We start from the raw sequence: 15,955 nt of genomic DNA on the forward strand, positions 1-15,955 counted from the left end.
GTTCAGCACAGCAGCAGAGACTGAAGTCCCTCAGGACAATATCTGTAAGCGTGTGCTATATATAGGCAGTAGTAACCTCACAAATACAATAAAACATCTCAAAAGAAAGATTAATGTGCCCTTACAAATCTGCCTGAAACATGTCATCTAACAGGCCTGTGTAGCCTAGACCTGCTAAATGTGTCTCTACTGACCTTGGTGTTGAGGGTATTTAGGCTTGAACATGCAAACTAGTGATTGAAATGGGTTCTTATCACAGAAATATTTTATCCTGAACACTTTCCCCTGCAACTGGGCAGATAACACAATTATTGAACTGATTCATAATGTTATCAGTAGGATGTGTATGACTCATCACACATCATTTCAACAGAGTTATTTACTTCATTTGGAGGCTTTACATTTTATGTTGGAGCTCGAAAAGAATTTGAAGAATGCCTCCAGCAGGCGTTCTTTTATGCCTGAGGATACTGTATAAAGCAACCATGATGGTCCTTTGGAAAACATTCAGGAAATGTGTCTGTAAAATGCTTTTGAAGTGATGGGACAGTTCCGTAGACCCTGAGTGTTTGTGTCTGAGAGTCACTCTGCCTGGGTTTTGGGTGGTGGTTTTAGTGAGGTGCTGCCGTGCCGGTTGATTGTAGAGGCCCGGATACAGCTGTAGGTGAGTAATGGGCTACTACGCTCGCAGCCCCTCTCCTTGTTCGTACACACACAAAACTGACCCGCACTAACGCAGCTGGTTCCTGTTTTCAGGCCCTGAAGGCTCTTATTTTTCCCGTTTCCCGCTCACCTGCTCCGCTCCACATTTCTTCCTCCACAATCTCTCCGTGGGCTACGGAAAGGCTACTTTCTCCGTTAAGAAAAGCAGCAAATAATTCTGGCAACAACATGTAGGGATGCACTGATATGGAATGTCTAATCTGATAACTATAACCAATGTATAGCACCTTGTTGTGGCCAATACTGATAACTAATCACTATTATCTGGGTTTTAATCAAGTTCAAACATGGCTGTTTCTGAGCATTTAGGGGCCCTAAGAATCATCCCAGTTATATAATTTTGAATGAAACAAAAATATAATGCATTTTTGCTCCAACATTACACATGATGAATATGGATAAAAAATGTGGACTGGTTTGAGGAACCAAGACTGCACGAACCAATAGAAATATACAAACCAACAGAAATGTTCCAAAATTACTTGAGAAAAATATTTAACTTTAACTTCCATTATAAGTTAAAAATGTTTTTCCTTTTCCAGTAGTTTCCATTTGGGAGAAACAAGGTTTTGTTCTGACAGTGATGATATAAAGTGCAATGAGTTTGACAGGTTGAACTCTGAAAAATGTTAGCCACTAATGCTTACAAAAAAAGTTTCACTTGGTACTACTAAATGATTTCTATAGTGCTGTACTTATATAATCTATTATATTTCCACCTCCACATAATATTCCTATAATACTGTTTTATGGTAATGTACAATACTTGTGTTGTATTGTGTAGTAGACTATGGTAAATGTTTGAATTCTATAGAAGTTTACTATAGATTTTATGTATTACTATATTTTTTTTATAGGGACTGAAGTTGAAAATAATTAGATTAGCAATGCTCCAAGTCTTTAGGGCCTTTTCTTCTCACTCTTCATCAGCTGAACATTTCTTGCAAGCTGCAATTCTGTTGTCCTCTGCTGAAACGGTAAAAAACTTTCACACCATTGACATCTTCACAGAGCATGACTGTAGTTGCATCAGAGTGTGCGCAAACTAAAATAGAGAGCTGGAAGTTGTAATTACCGGCCATCACCACCAACGCTACTACTACTACTACTATCACTAATAATAATAATAATAATAATAATAATAATAATAAAAGTTTCCCATTTATCAGCAAATAATACATCGGCCGCCAATATATTGTCCACTTCTACTGAAGGGATGTTTCTCTGGCCAAGTGTTAAGCATGGTGACATTTTATTACTAATGAATGTAAACAATAATACATATTTACATATCCAAACATTATTCAAAGACGTAGACCTACATTTGGGTATCACTGAGTAACATGAAACATTATGAACTGTAGTATTGCAAAAGGTCCTTGTCAGTGGGTTTAAGAATCTTCTTTTCAGCCATATTCACTACCCAGCCTGGTGCCAATCCAAAAAATATCTGCCGGGGATCTTTCCGCTCCGCTAACATTTTACACGCTGTTTCTGTTGAGATGTCTGGTAACGTGTAGCCATATTTCTTTGAGAGTGCTAGTCGGGCGGCCTGGATCTTCTCTGGGTCAGCGAGGTAACCTCGGTTATTGGCATCTATGTAGTACGGCAGGAGGTCTTCACCAGGAAACATTCGTTTTGGAATGGGCTGGCCAGTCATGAAGAATGGTACTGGCTTAATGAGGATCTCTACACACACACAAACACACAAGTTAGCCCGAGTGAACTACTGAATGGCCAGTATCTGTATCTCTAAAAAACTTCTGTGCTTTAGATCATTAAAGGAAACATTTGATACCTAATTTAAACAAATGAGACATGTACTTACTCCAAATGAGGTCAAATCAGCCTACAGATACAGTAGCTCCAGTCCAAAATTAAAGAAGCAAACTTCAGGGTTTAAAGTAAGGGGAAAATTGTTTAAATTTAATTTTTGGCTAAAGTATTCTTTTATTGTCAGCTGAAAACACGCTGACAACAAATGATTTGGGGAAAAAATTAACTGCGATTGCAATTTAAATGTGTCTGCATTCTATACATTAAGTTCCAAGCTTTGTTCTCAAGTAGACCACCACATTCATTTTAGTGGGCTTGAGGCATGAATGCTGAACATAGTGTGGTAGACTACAAGTTCACAAGCTCTGTTATTAGATTAAAATTACTTGAAACTTGTTAATTTAATGTTGAATAACATAGGATACGACTAAATTGCAGTTTGAAAAAAATGCACTCTTTCAAATTGTGATATAAAAACTATTAACTGCTCAGCCTTATTGTGCAACCAACTGTTACAAAGAAATTGCACACTGAATGTATATTTTATTGTGCAGCTCTTGAATGCAAGAATGTTTGTATGTGTAGAAGACTCACGTAAGCTGCGGGGATCATAGTAGCTGGTTGTGATTACACCACCATTGCGTTCCACTGCAGCAATAGCTGCTTCAGATGCCAGCTGTACTTCCAGATTCACCTTAGCACAGAATATGTCAGCTCCCTTGAACAGTCATGTGAACATGAAGACACACAGATGAGCACATTAGTTTAAGTCATGTCAAGAATAGAACTCTTGATGCAACCAGATGGGTCACCTAAAATGCGACTAACTGCTGCCCCCCTCTGGACAATCTGACTCCATACTTGCATTTTAAACCAAATCACAGGTTCCTAACCGTGGTCCTGGAGTACTTTCTGTCATGCATATCTTTGGGTTTTTCTTGCTCAAACACTTCAGTTCAGGAAGGGCTTGTTCATTAGCCAAGTTGAATCAGGTGTGTTGGGAGCAAAGAAAAACACTAAAACATGCATATGATCAGGATAAGCAACAGTGACATGTTCAATCGAATGAGATGCTGTTAAAAGCCAGAGCTGGACAATTTTGGAGTGAATGACTTTCTGTATTGGCTGAACACAGACTTTCCTCTGTAATAATAGTCCTGTTCAAACTGACCTCATTGGACTATAATAATAAAACCAGAAGACAAGGCCTATACTGCCAAAATGGAGATTTCTTTATGCACAATGCAGGCCCACTACAACTGAGAATAAAGGTACAACAAACTACATCAATACCTCAAAAACAAACAACAGCATTTTTAGTGAATAAGAGAATTTTACTTATTAAACATGCTGTTGCTGTTATTGAGCTGCCTCTAACACTTATGTGTACATTCAGGTTATGACATTTCACTCCAAGATAGCTATGATAATTTGAGAAAATTTTACAGACACTTGTCACGTGGTCTGGCCAGTCAAATCTTGAAAACTTTCATCACCCTTTTGGTAAAATGAATCCATTTTAAATAGCAATGATTAGTCCTTTAGTGATTCCCCTTTCCCTGTGGTCAAATAAAATAAATGTATGTACACACCTCATCTACAAGATGAACTCCGTAGTCCCGTTTGAGTGGCTGAATGGTGACCCCTCTGCTATTGACCAGCTGGGTGAGATCTATGGGCTGAGAGGGGTCCAATCGGCCAACGTCTATCAAATACTGCAACCTCCGCAGAGACAGCGGTGGGTATTGATGCCGAAGGCTTAAGAAAAATTAAAATAAAGTGTAGAAAAAAATTGAATAATGAGAGAAATAAAATCTAACATCCTCCTTTGCAGACATCTAAAGCTCATAAACTGAGCAGTGTTTACTTACCTGTGTCCCTCATTGTAGCCATATTTAGGAATGATCAAGTAAAACGGGGTCTGTCCCCCCTCAAAGCCCAGCCGGGGGCGGTTCCCGCGCTGTCGTTCACCCTTGTGACCTCGTCCACTCTTATTCCCACCATGCATGCCACGGCCCCGACGTTTTTCCTGTGAGTAAACATGTTATCTACATAAGCCACATGTTTTTACACACAAAAGCAACTAACGTTTCCTTTTCTCTTATTTAGCTATTTCAGCAGCTCTGTGTATCACTGATGGTCTTTTTGTCACGGTTGTCCAATCTCAGCTGGAAATTGCTGATGTGGCAGCAGTTTTTATTCCAAAAAAACAGGAGCACACCTGATTGCACTTGTTTAATCAGTTTCAGTCTTCAAAAAAGTTATCCTCCTGCTCCTTTGGAATGAAAACTTGCAACAACACAGACCCTTTGACTAAGACTGGACACCACTGCCAAATAATGTCTGGGGTATGTTAGCAGAGTAAATATGAATGTATGCAAGAGACTAAAAATAATTCAGATACAGGGCAATACCAGAACTGGCAAAAGATAAATGGCTACTATTTCTCTATCCCATTCCCTCCCATATTAAGTGGCCTAAACTTTATAAATTCACAGCATGTGCTTGTTTATGTTGCTTCTGTTGTTCAGTATGGCATATTTATGGTTGTTTTACCAACCTAATTCTATTCTCCTTCTACAAATGACTGTAGGCTTTCAGAAAATGCTCTTATTGGAAGCAGCATAAAATTTTATAGTACAGCGAATATTCAAGAGAGATAGGTCATTCTCAACCTCCCCAAGAAATCTGTGAGGGAAAATTTCATAGACAGATTTCTCATACAGACAAGACTCATAGCACAAAAGATAGGATCCTTCATCATAGCAGGTTCACACTAGAAGACGTAAGGGGAGCTGGGCTCCACCACATTCATACCAACATCAGCAATGCCAAACATCAGGACAAATAATCAGATTTTTTATTTTTTATTAATATTACTTTGCACAATGGGGTATGGTGATTTTTTTGTTTGTTTGTTTGTTTTGTTGTTTTTTTGCTATTTGCTTAAAACAGATTTTATATTGATGGTCTTTTAAATAAAGGAACGGCAAAAATAATATATTCACAGAATCTGTACTTGCTGCATACTCAGCCAGTGACACTGTGAAATTAGCTTTCAAATCACAGTTTATTTCTTCTCATATTGTCATAGCAATATCCAACAACTTTATCGCACATTGTATTTTATGTACATATCATGCAGCCCTATGATAAGCAGTTTTGTTCTTTTTTTGGAGCCTATAACACTCTTAAGCTAACTGTGAAACTACTTCTGAGCCACAGTTTAGCATGTTGCTGATGTTCACTTGCTTGGTGTCAGTTCTGGAGGAGTACAGTTTATTACAGTACAGCACAGCTCAGCAGAGCACAGCACAGTATAGCTAGCAGAGTACAGTGGATAATGCCACTGTCCCTGGCAGCAGGGGTAAATAAGCTGATTCTAGTTGCAGCACTGGAGCAGATTTTATGTATCGGTCAGCAGACATTTTCGAGATGTCGCATTTTAGCATTTTAACAGGCTACCCGAAGCAAAAACTGTCGGCTAACAGGCTAATAGGCTATGCAGCATTAAAGTGAATATCTGTCGTTTCCACAGAACGGGCACTTACATTTTTCCTTGCTCCAGGATTTGGGCGAAGGTTAGCTAGTGTTATCCGCGGTAAATTCTTTACTATGTCGAGGGTTTTCCCTCCACCGGTCCTGGACACAGACATTTCTCTCTCTGCACTCACACACAGCACCTTTCAAGGGCGACTGTCATGGCGGAGAAGCACGTGGTTCAGCGACCCGGAAAAACATTCATCAAGACCAAAAAATGTAGTACAAATAATTTTATGTGCATATTTTCAGGCGCCCAGGCGGTACATACGATCAGCCACAATGTAGTTAGAAACGATGTACAAATTAATTACACACTTTAACATAATACTGGTTTAAGAGCGCCACTCAGAATAATTCAAGACTGAATTCCAGCTGTTGGCTAATCATTGGGAAAACTTAACTTTAGGTGAAGCGAGATGTTTTCTATGAAAAAACAAATCACGTCTGCTTCAATATATTGTTTTGTGTAGTGGTTTTGCTACTGAGTTAGAGACGTTATCGAAAAGTATTTCCTCGTGGAGATGCCGGGGATTGAACCCGGGGCCTCATACATGCAAAGCATGCGCTCTACCACTGAGCTACATCCCCTACGAGTCCACAGCTGAGATTTACTGGTCTTCTACATGACTGATGAGAAAGCAGGTCTTCACACAATGGCAATTATAACATGCACCCAAAGTGTCACGACACTCTAATTATATATAAATACTATATGCCTGTTATTAGTGGACGCAGCTACTTAAATCGCAAAATCTCCACAGAAAAGCATCGCCAGTAGATCAGGAAACTTAGCCGCTCATAAGCCTGAGGTCACCATGTCCAATAACAAGCGTCAGCTACAAGAGTTCCCAGTACTGGTCCGGGGGGCAGCGTAACTGTGTTCTCTGGAGTGATGGAGCTCCATCCAGTACTTTTGGGATGAGTTGGAGCTGAATCTGTGATGCAGAACTAATCATCCAACATCAGTACCTGACCGTACTAATGCTCTTGTAGCGGAATGCACTAAACAGGATCGGAAAACCTTCCCAGAAGAGTAGCAGCTGTAACTACAGGAAAGGAGAAACAAGCTCCCCATTAATAGCCCTGATTTCAAAAGAAACTGACTGAGCAGGTGTCTACAAACTTTTGGACATTTTGTAACTACCATAACTTGAGTTTCTTATTATGCCCACATGCACCTATCAGCAGAGGAAGTGAGGTGTATTAAGTCGCTGTTCTTCCTCTCTGTTCTTTCTTGTCTAAAATAGAATGATAAAAGTGAGAGTTGTGAGCTCTGTCCTCACTGCACACTCCACCGCACAGCAACCAAACACGTGTATCCGAGGAGCCAATAGCATTTGAGGATCGTTCATTTCACTGCAAATGCACCAATAAGGACACACTTACATAAACAAGGCGGGACTGAAGGCGGGACTTCCTGTGTGAATTCTGGCGTGGTGAGGTGTTTTGATTGGCTCAGTAGTGCTGATCCAGGATCAGTTATTTCCATTGCGGTCCAATATGCGGTGAAACAGCGGGTTGGACTGAGACCCGCTGGCTGCGTCAGTATAGGACACTATCGTGAAGGGTCACGGTGCGTCTCTACTAGCGTGCTTTACAACTCCCTAAACTGTGAAACGGTCGGTCTGGCCGCGCATTTCGCTTTGATATCAGTCTGACCAGCACGACGTTGTGTTTTTGTTTAGTGTCGACGCACTACGGCCGCAGTTTTTATACTGGCAGGCTGGCTGGCCGTGGTCGGTAGCTCGCTAGCTGTGTCGGGTTTGTTTCTCTTATTGAATGTAAAGCTCCGGTCCATTGCATGTGCGGTAATAACATGTCAGCGCCGCTGCCTGCGATAGTCCCAGCAGCCCGGAAAGCCACTGCGGCGGTAAGTCGGTGTGAGTGAGTGGAGCACAGAGCAGTCCTTCTCAGCCCACCCTCCTGAACTCCTCAGGGCCCGCCACACGGCTCTCAGCTCTTCGCGTTTATCTGGATTCCAGTACATCTGTACGAGGCATTCAGCAGTCACTGTTTTAATGTCTTAGTTCAGGTGTGCTGAGAGCTGAGACTGACCAGTAAATACGACACTGGGTTGAGAACCACGACCATAACCTGTAGGTGCTATTACAGTAAAATAAAATACAATAATACGGTCAGTTCTTTACTACATTAACATTGAGCATTATTAGGGAACGGTATTGCAATTCTGAGCTGATGTCCATAATATATATATATATATATATATATATATATATATATATATATATATATATGACGATATTTGTTGTTATTGTTATCATGATAAATTATGTAATATTATGGCACAACATGCTTTTCTGGGATACACGGATCATGAATTATTATGGCTGATTCTGATTTCTTTACAGCCAAATTGGCTGATGGATTTTTATTAGCCGAGGCTCACACAGTAAATGAACACATGAAACACACTACCACATTTCCAGCACTTTTTATTAGCCAAACTTACAATGTAAGCAACATTCATTGCTCTTTAGTGGACCAAATTGGTATTTAACATTTTACATTAGTTGCTTATTTAAATACCATGAATGAAATAAAATGCTGCATCAATAGTAAGAGGTGACTGGCTATTTAGCACAGTGAGTAAAACATAATTATGCTATGGCATTTTGGTTTTGGTGTACCAGCGGCTTCCAAATACAGCACTAGTGTGTGTGTGTGTGTGTTTTGAGCAAAGCAGTATGGATTCTGGTCAATATGATTCCGATTGTGCATCCCTACTAACTGCATGTTTCACTAAAAGGAGAATGTAATTAGTCCTGTTTAAAGGGGAATTCTACTGATTTTTAAAACATTTTTGCATAAATCTGTTTTTGCGATGTAAACAGAGTCATTCAGAGTGGTTTGATATGAAAGGGTCCATTGCAGAGAAAGTTACAGACTCTGATGTCTTTACAGTCGTGGTGTGAGGAACCGTGGGTCGCCATGTCTACCACACAAATACAGACATTGTATTTACTACCCAAAACCACCAGTGAACTTTCACATCTTCTGGGTTTTTGTATGTAATGTTGATAATGTTAAAACAGTGATAAGTATGAAAATATGCGTTCATAACCATTTCGTGTAATCACTTTCTGTGAGGGAGCTTTCAGAGGTGGAATTCTGGTTCCTATCAACACCAATCTGAACAATTCTGACTCACTAAGTTTTTCTAGAACAGAACATTTCACAGCAAACCACTCTCACTTTGTTTACATCGTAACCATTTAATTATGTGGAATTAAAAAAAAAATGGTGACATTATCCCTTTAAACGGATTTACTGTAACATAAGTTGTGTTGAATATAAATCATAATTATTCATAGTTTGTGAAAATTACTTTGTGTCATGATGTTGTATTTTTGTTATATCGCCCACCTCTACTCGGAGTACAAGGCAGTACACACACTGTAGTGCTGTAAACAGTGTCATTATACACAGTTTAATGTTATACATCAGTTTTTCTGACTAATGGTCCTGCAGTGCCAACGTCCTGCGCATTTTGGTGCTTTCCTTGCTCTAAAACACCAAATCAACTCATAAATAAGCCCTTACTGAGTTGAAGAGGATGTGTTGGAGCTGGAAAAGCGCTGCCTTGTCCTGTACAGTACAGTGTACAGGACAAGGCGCCTGCAGCATCAGAGTTGGGAACCTCAGCTATACACAAAGCCATACACCACAGTAATCTGTAGTGACATGGCTATGCTCTTCAATTTACAGGTGATCTTCCTCCATGGCCTGGGAGACACAGGGTAAGCAAGACGTCTGACTTAAGCTCTGTAGGTTTGTGAAGTATGAAGTGAGTGAACTTTTTTACCTCATTTTCCTTCATTTTTGTGTCAGGCATGGCTGGGCTGAAGCTATGGCTGGGATTAGGACCCCTCATGTGAAGTACATTTGCCCCCATGCGTATGTACAATGCACCTTATTATCACTGTACAAACACATACTACTGTTTTAATGTGGTTTGCACCAGTGGTTCTCAAACCAGTCATCAGGAACCCCCAGACGGTCTACATTTTTGCTCCAACCAAAGTCCCAATGAATAGGGACTGAGGAAAAATGTGGACCGACTGGGGGTCCCTGAGAGACAGTTTTAGAACCACTGGTCTACACTACAATTCAAACGTTTGGAATCAGTTGTCATTGTAATAATTTTGTTATTTTAGTTAATTAATAACTTCTTCCAGTACCACTTTACAATAAGAAAAAAAGTTAATGGTTCAAAATTAGTTTATTAATGGTTATCACTTAGATTATAAACACCTTAAAAATCAATAAAAAGCAGTTATAAGTCTTAAATAAGTATATATATATATATATATATATATATATATATATATATATATATATATATATATATACATAGTAAATAGTACACTTCTTTATTATGAACATGTTACAAAAAGGTATGTTTAAAGGTGTATTTATTATTTAACGTATTTTGAGGGCAAAAAATAAGGGTTTTTTTTAACCCTTGATGGGTTATCTGCTTTGACATTTGATCACCAATTTTTAAATATGAGCCATCCTGAATATTTATTTTATTATAACTTTATGTTAAACAGCTTTCTTAGTCATTTCAGAATCCTTTACAGCTCTGTTATTCTGGACACATCTAACATTTTTATTTTCTGTTACTAATTTGACACTTGTAATGTAGCACTGTATTTGCATCATATTTAAATCTTCAACAACATTTGTTTTATAGCATTGAAAACATTGACTGCAAACTACTGAAAGACAGAGAATGTGCTGCTTTTTGTAATCTTTCTTTCTGTCTCTCATTCACTGTGCCAGACCGGTCATGCCAGTCAGCCTCAACATGAACATGGCAATGCCTTCCTGGTGAGTTTTGCTTATGTTTCATGTTTTCCTTTCTACAACGTCCCAGATTCTCCAAAAGCAGCTGTTTTCTTGGCTATTTATAAAATGCCATCAAACTGTGTCCTGACTCTCAGGTTTGACATCATCGGTTTGAGTCCAGACGCAGAGGAGGATGAGACAGGGATCAAAAAAGCTGCAGAAAGCAGTATGTTTACCTTTGGTGTTTAGAAAAAGTTTTAAAATGCTTAGAGATATATTGAATGTCTAATGAATGTCTCTTATGTCTGCAGTCAAGGCTTTGATTGATCAGGAGGTAAAGAATGGAATTCCATCTCATCGGATTGTACTAGGCGGCTTTTCTCAGGTGAGAAATAAAGTGACACAAGTTGTGCCTTTTCAACATAATCTAATCTGGAGCGTATGGTCAGTTACCCTGGACATTAATTTTGCTGAATTCTGTCAGTAAATCTTATTGCAAAACATGTATTTTTGTACAACACCTTCATGAATTCTTCCGTTTATAAAATGAAGCTGTAAATCAATATAATTCTTTCTTCCAGAGATGGGATTAGTTTTCCAGAGGGAAATATTGTAGTAACTCACTGTCATTGTTATGATATTGCAGAACATAAGTAATGAGTTCATTTGCTATAGTTAAAATTTCAGTACACATGCAGTACTGGAGGCAACTTTTCATTATTAACAAAAATGAACGTGTGTGTGTGTGTTTAGGGTGGTGCGCTTTCTCTTTATACAGCTTTAACTACTCATCAGAAACTTGCAGGTGTTGTTGCTCTGAGCTGCTGGCTTCCCCTCAGGAACTCCCTGTCAAAGGTAAACTGCACATTTGTAGTGTTTGTGATTTTGTTTTCCTACATTTTCTTGACATGACAGAAATGTCCTGTCACAGAAAAAAATGTATGTCAAATCAGGGTCAACGAAAAGATCCTGACTTTGTGAAATGCTTTTTGAAAAAGCTCCATGATTCACTGTAAAAAATAAGAGGGCAGGAGTGGCACCATGTGTCCGAAATTGGTGGGGCAAAATTTATTGGTTCAAAAAAAAAAAAAAGCTTAGCTAAAACGTGCAAGTGGAACAGTGGCAAGAGAGAGGTCTGATCATCTAAGCCACCTGCTGACTAACTAAAACTTCTTGTAAGCATTACATATAGTCTTGGCCAAACTTAAACCATAATAACATTACAAAAAAAAAATTCTCATGAACACAATGTTGTGTGCTTTTGCTCCAATGAGTCTCAGTGTTTGTTGGTTCATGCCTGTAGGTCAGTGGTTCATGCAGTGAGAAATTGTGAATTGAGTGTCTGCAAGGCCTAATTGTTTCAGCTGACATGTCAAAGGGTACAAACATTATTTTTGGTTACTAAGCAAAATTATAATTACTGCTAGATAAAATAATGTTGATTATCTTGTAACAGTGCTGTAACAGAGAGAATTTCAATGACTGGGATTTATTAGACGGTAACTGACAGGTTGGTTCTCATAGTTGATGTGATGGATGTGGAAAAAATGGGCAAGAGTGAAGACCTCAGTGAGGTCTAGATAGTTATGGCTAGACCTCTGGGGCAGAGCATCTCCAAAACAGAGAGTCATTTAGGGTGCTCCCGGTCAGCAATGGTGAGTACGTGCCTGACAGAGGTCCGAGGACAGGCAAACCATGAATCGGCGACAAAATGTTGGGTGTCCAAGGCTTATGGCAACAAAGGCTATCACATCTTGTCTGAACTGACAGAAGGGCTACTATGGCACAAGTCATAGCTTTTTTTTAATGATGGTCACAGGAGGAACGTGTCACAGCACACAGTGCATCGCTTCCTGCTGCATATGGGGCTGAATTGCCGCAGACCAGTCAGAATGCCCATGCTAAGCCCTGTCCACTGTTGAAAGCGCCTACAGTGGGCGCGTGAGTGCCCGAAACTAGACCTTGGAGCAATTGAAGAACATTACGTGGTTCAATAAAACATTTTGTTTTACATCCTGTGGACGGCTGGGTACGTGTGTCCCATTTACCAGAGGAATTGACGGCCCCAGGACGCACTGTGAGAAGAAGACAAGCCAGTGGATGGAATGTAATGCTCCCACTCATGTGGATGTCAGTTTGCTGCCTCTCTAAATATCGCTGTGGACCAGGTGTACCTCTTCGTGACAGTGATATTCCCGATGGCATTGGCCTCTTTCAGCAGGATGATGTGCCCTTCTTCACTGCACATTGTTTGGGAATGGTTTGAGGAAGAGTTCAAGGTGTTGCCCTGGCCTCCAAATTTCCCAGATCTCAATCCTATCAAGGGATCTGCTGGAATATGACCCATCCATGGTGGATCCACCTCATAGTTTACAGGACTTGAAGGATCTGCTGCTAATGTTTTGGTTCCAGATATCACAGGGCACCTTCAGAGGTCTTGTAGAGTCTCGGCAAGTCAGAGCTGTTTTGGTGGTAAAGGGAGGACCAACAGCATATTAGGAAGTGGTCGTAATGTTTTGGCTCATTGGTGTTTATGACCCGACATCCTGATATTGTATAACAACACATGGGTATGCATGCCTTTACGTGTGTGTGTCGGAGGGGGTCTTTTAATTATTAATTATATTTTTATCTGTAGTGTGGTTGTGAGATTATTGAGATCATGCATATATCCTCTCTCTCTCTCTCTCTCTCTCTCTCTCTCTCTCTCTCTCTCTCTCTCGTAGTCAGTGATTGGCAGTAATAAGGAAATAGCAATATTACAGTGTCATGGGGAAGCAGATCCTCTGGTTCCACTGATCTTCGGCTGTCTCACGGTGGAGAAACTCAAGACCATGCTGAACCCCAACAGCATCACCTTCAAAACGTATCCCAGGATGCCTCATAGCGCCTGCCCTGAGGTCTGATTAATTAAACTTGCCTATCATGCACTCCTGTTGATTTTCAGCTTTGGGAATGGTTTGAAGTATATAGCATCATTTAAACAGTGTAGGAGTTCTGTTGAGTTAATACACAAGATAATACAGCCAGAAACTTTGAGAATCCAGATTTATATTAAAACTTCTGTTTTGTCTTTTCACTCAACAGGAAATGATGGATATAAAACAATTCATTGAGAAGCATCTTCCTCCGATTGACTAATTAGGAAAGCCTGATGGATCATTTGTACTGATCGATAATCCCAGACTCTCTCCAGCTGCTATTTCTTCATCTGACTGAACACAGCAAAACACCCCCAACCCAACTTGGACTAAATGTGAAATAGTATTAACTTTAATACTAAGCCTAACTGGAACCATCCTGGATCATATCCTCAGAGTCAGCCACGAACAACGTTGCCATAGTAACCTCTGACGGTGTGACACTAACCTCTTGCTCAGGCTAAGGTTTTGTCGTCACAGATATGTCACTCGTCAGAAACACAGTTTCTAAGACTACTGTAGGGCTCATGTAACACAGTAGTCTAAACTGTAGGGCATTAGCTAAAGTTACAAAGCCATCTGATAATAGGACAGTGTTTGGTTTGGGGGAAAAGGGCTCCTAATGTCAAGTTGATTTAAATAAAAGAAATGAACAATGCCTTTTGATTGCAGTTTAGTCTTTTTGTGTGGAAGGTTTCTGATGTTTACACATTTTTAGTTTTGTCTAGAGTCTGACTATATCTATGTATATGCAACAAGCAGGAAAGCAGCAGTATTTGTCACTGCACTCTTTTTCTAAAATGCATTAGTTTTGCACACTTTTCACAAAAATATCTTTAAGGGTAAAATCTCATTAAGGTGCACAATGGGAACTTAAAGGGAAACTTCACAGATTTTTCCACATTTTTGTGTAATTGTTGAGATGTAACCATTCAGAGTGGTTTGATGTGGAATTTACAGACTCTGATTTCTTTACAATGGTGGTGATAGGAACCAGAGATCACAATGTCTCAAATATAGGCATTTTATTTAATATCCAAAATCAGCAGTGAACCTGCAAATGTCTTCTGAGTTTTGGATTTTCTTTGATCACTGTTTTGCCTTATAACACCCTGCATGTACCTGTGCATCATTAATAGAATTAAAAAGAAAGCTTTAGGTCCAAAAATTATTTCAAGACTATCATAAAACAGTGTCTCAGGCCTCAGGCAGCAGATCCATAACCATTTTATGTAGTAACTTTGTGAGGGAGCTTTTAGAGGCATTAAATTCTTTAGACATCTAGTTCCTGTCGGCACCACTGTGAACAATTCTGACTCACTAAGTTTCTCTAGAACCAAGCATTTCACATGAAACCACTTTGAATGACTTTGTTTATAATGTTACAGTTTTATTATATAGAAATTTTGAAAAATTGGTGGAATTCTCCTTGTGGGATTCTCCTCACAAACCCAATTCCAAAAAAAAGTTAGGACAGTAGGTAAAATGCAAATAAAAACAGAAAGCAGTGATGGGTAAATCCACTTAAATCTGTATTTAAATGTAAATAGTACAAAGACAAGATATTTTTTGTTTTATCTTACCAAGTTCATTGTTTTTCTGTAAACATACACTCATCCTAAAATTGATGTCTGCAAAACATTTTAAAAGAGGTAATGTAATCATGCTTGGGTAAAAAAGGAGCATCCAGGAAAGAGTCCTTTATGAACAAGGAGGGGTTGAAGGTTACCTCTTTGCCAAAAATCATCCGCAGAAAAATCCAACAAAAAGAAAACAAAACAACCTTTTCACTGAGCTTTTTTAATAGAAGATGCTGGAGAGATGCTGAAATCTCTGCAAGGCAAAAACCACAACTGAACTCCCATGACCTTCGATTCTTCAGATCCTCCTCAATAAAAACGCATAATTTTGTGATGGATATCACCGCATCTCATCTTTTCTCATCATCTTTACTCATCTAAAATGGACTGATGCACAATGGAAATGTCTATTGTGGTCTGACGAGTCAACCTTTCAGATTGGTTATGGAAATAATGGCAGTCGTGTTCTCCAGGAAAAAAAAGAAAGAACCATCCAGATAACCGTCATAAAGTCAGGGTCTGTCATGGTATGGGGGGGTATTGGTGGGTATCTTGCACATCTATGAAAGCTCTATTAACACTCAAAGATATACACTCACT

General features: G+C 39.4%; 2 protein-coding genes and 1 non-coding gene across 5 annotated transcripts; 1 reads left to right on the forward strand and 2 right to left on the reverse strand.

Annotated features, from left to right (window-relative positions):
- Positions 1 to 1,958: 1,958 nt before the first annotated feature.
- On the reverse strand, positions 1,959 to 6,210 carry mrpl15 (mitochondrial ribosomal protein L15). The gene is made up of 5 exons (XM_036597678.1): positions 6,051 to 6,210; positions 4,371 to 4,528; positions 4,092 to 4,257; positions 3,094 to 3,217; positions 1,959 to 2,412 (listed from the first exon to the last, which is right to left on the reverse strand). Exons 1-5 carry the CDS (start codon positions 6,153 to 6,155, stop codon positions 2,075 to 2,077), a joined length of 891 nt encoding a protein of 296 aa, XP_036453571.1. The 5' UTR covers positions 6,156 to 6,210; the 3' UTR covers positions 1,959 to 2,074.
- A 348-nt stretch (positions 6,211 to 6,558) lies between these two features.
- On the reverse strand, positions 6,559 to 6,630 carry trnaa-ugc. The gene has a single exon. It is a non-coding gene; the product is annotated as a tRNA-Ala (tRNA).
- A 906-nt stretch (positions 6,631 to 7,536) lies between these two features.
- lypla1 (lysophospholipase 1) lies at positions 7,537 to 14,433 on the forward strand. 3 transcript variants are annotated; one of them, XM_036597682.1, is made up of 9 exons: positions 7,537 to 7,615; positions 9,769 to 9,800; positions 9,892 to 9,957; positions 10,849 to 10,896; positions 11,010 to 11,080; positions 11,166 to 11,239; positions 11,608 to 11,709; positions 13,581 to 13,754; positions 13,942 to 14,433. In XM_036597682.1, the coding sequence occupies exons 3-9, from the start codon at positions 9,911 to 9,913 to the stop codon at positions 13,993 to 13,995; spliced, it is 570 nt and encodes a 189-aa protein (XP_036453575.1). In that variant the 5' UTR covers positions 7,537 to 7,615; positions 9,769 to 9,800; positions 9,892 to 9,910; the 3' UTR covers positions 13,996 to 14,433. The 3 variants fall into 3 exon arrangements, with proteins under 3 accessions (XP_036453575.1, XP_036453574.1, XP_036453576.1); XM_036597681.1 differs by having other exon boundaries at positions 7,568 to 7,912; XM_036597683.1 differs by having other exon boundaries at positions 7,599 to 7,661.
- Positions 14,434 to 15,955: the final 1,522 nt, after the last annotated feature.

The sequence above is a fragment of the Colossoma macropomum genome, unplaced genomic scaffold, assembly GCF_904425465.1.
Source record: "Colossoma macropomum unplaced genomic scaffold, Colossoma_macropomum, whole genome shotgun sequence".
Classification (NCBI taxonomy): Eukaryota; Metazoa; Chordata; class Actinopteri; order Characiformes; family Serrasalmidae; genus Colossoma; species Colossoma macropomum.

What these genes read in the sequence shown, in the direction of transcription:
- mrpl15 (XM_036597678.1), bottom strand. Translation starts at nt 6,155, where the DNA reads ATGTCTGTGTCCAGGACCGGTGGAGGGAAAACCCTCGACATAGTAAAG. An exon ending in ATCCTGGAGCAAGGAAAAAT is followed by an intron (nt 4,529 to 6,050) that starts GTAAGTGCCCGT and finishes GTTTACTCACAG; the next exon opens with GAAAAACGTCGGGGCCGTGG. An exon ending in GGCTACAATGAGGGACACAG is followed by an intron (nt 4,258 to 4,370) that starts GTAAGTAAACAC and finishes ATTTTTCTTAAG; the next exon opens with CCTTCGGCATCAATACCCAC.
- lypla1 (XM_036597681.1), top strand. Translation starts at nt 7,844, where the DNA reads ATGTGCGGTAATAACATGTCAGCGCCGCTGCCTGCGATAGTCCCAGCA. An exon ending in AACATGGCAATGCCTTCCTG is followed by an intron (nt 10,897 to 11,009) that starts GTGAGTTTTGCT and finishes CCTGACTCTCAG; the next exon opens with GTTTGACATCATCGGTTTGA. An exon ending in CAAAAAAGCTGCAGAAAGCA is followed by an intron (nt 11,081 to 11,165) that starts GTATGTTTACCT and finishes TTATGTCTGCAG; the next exon opens with TCAAGGCTTTGATTGATCAG.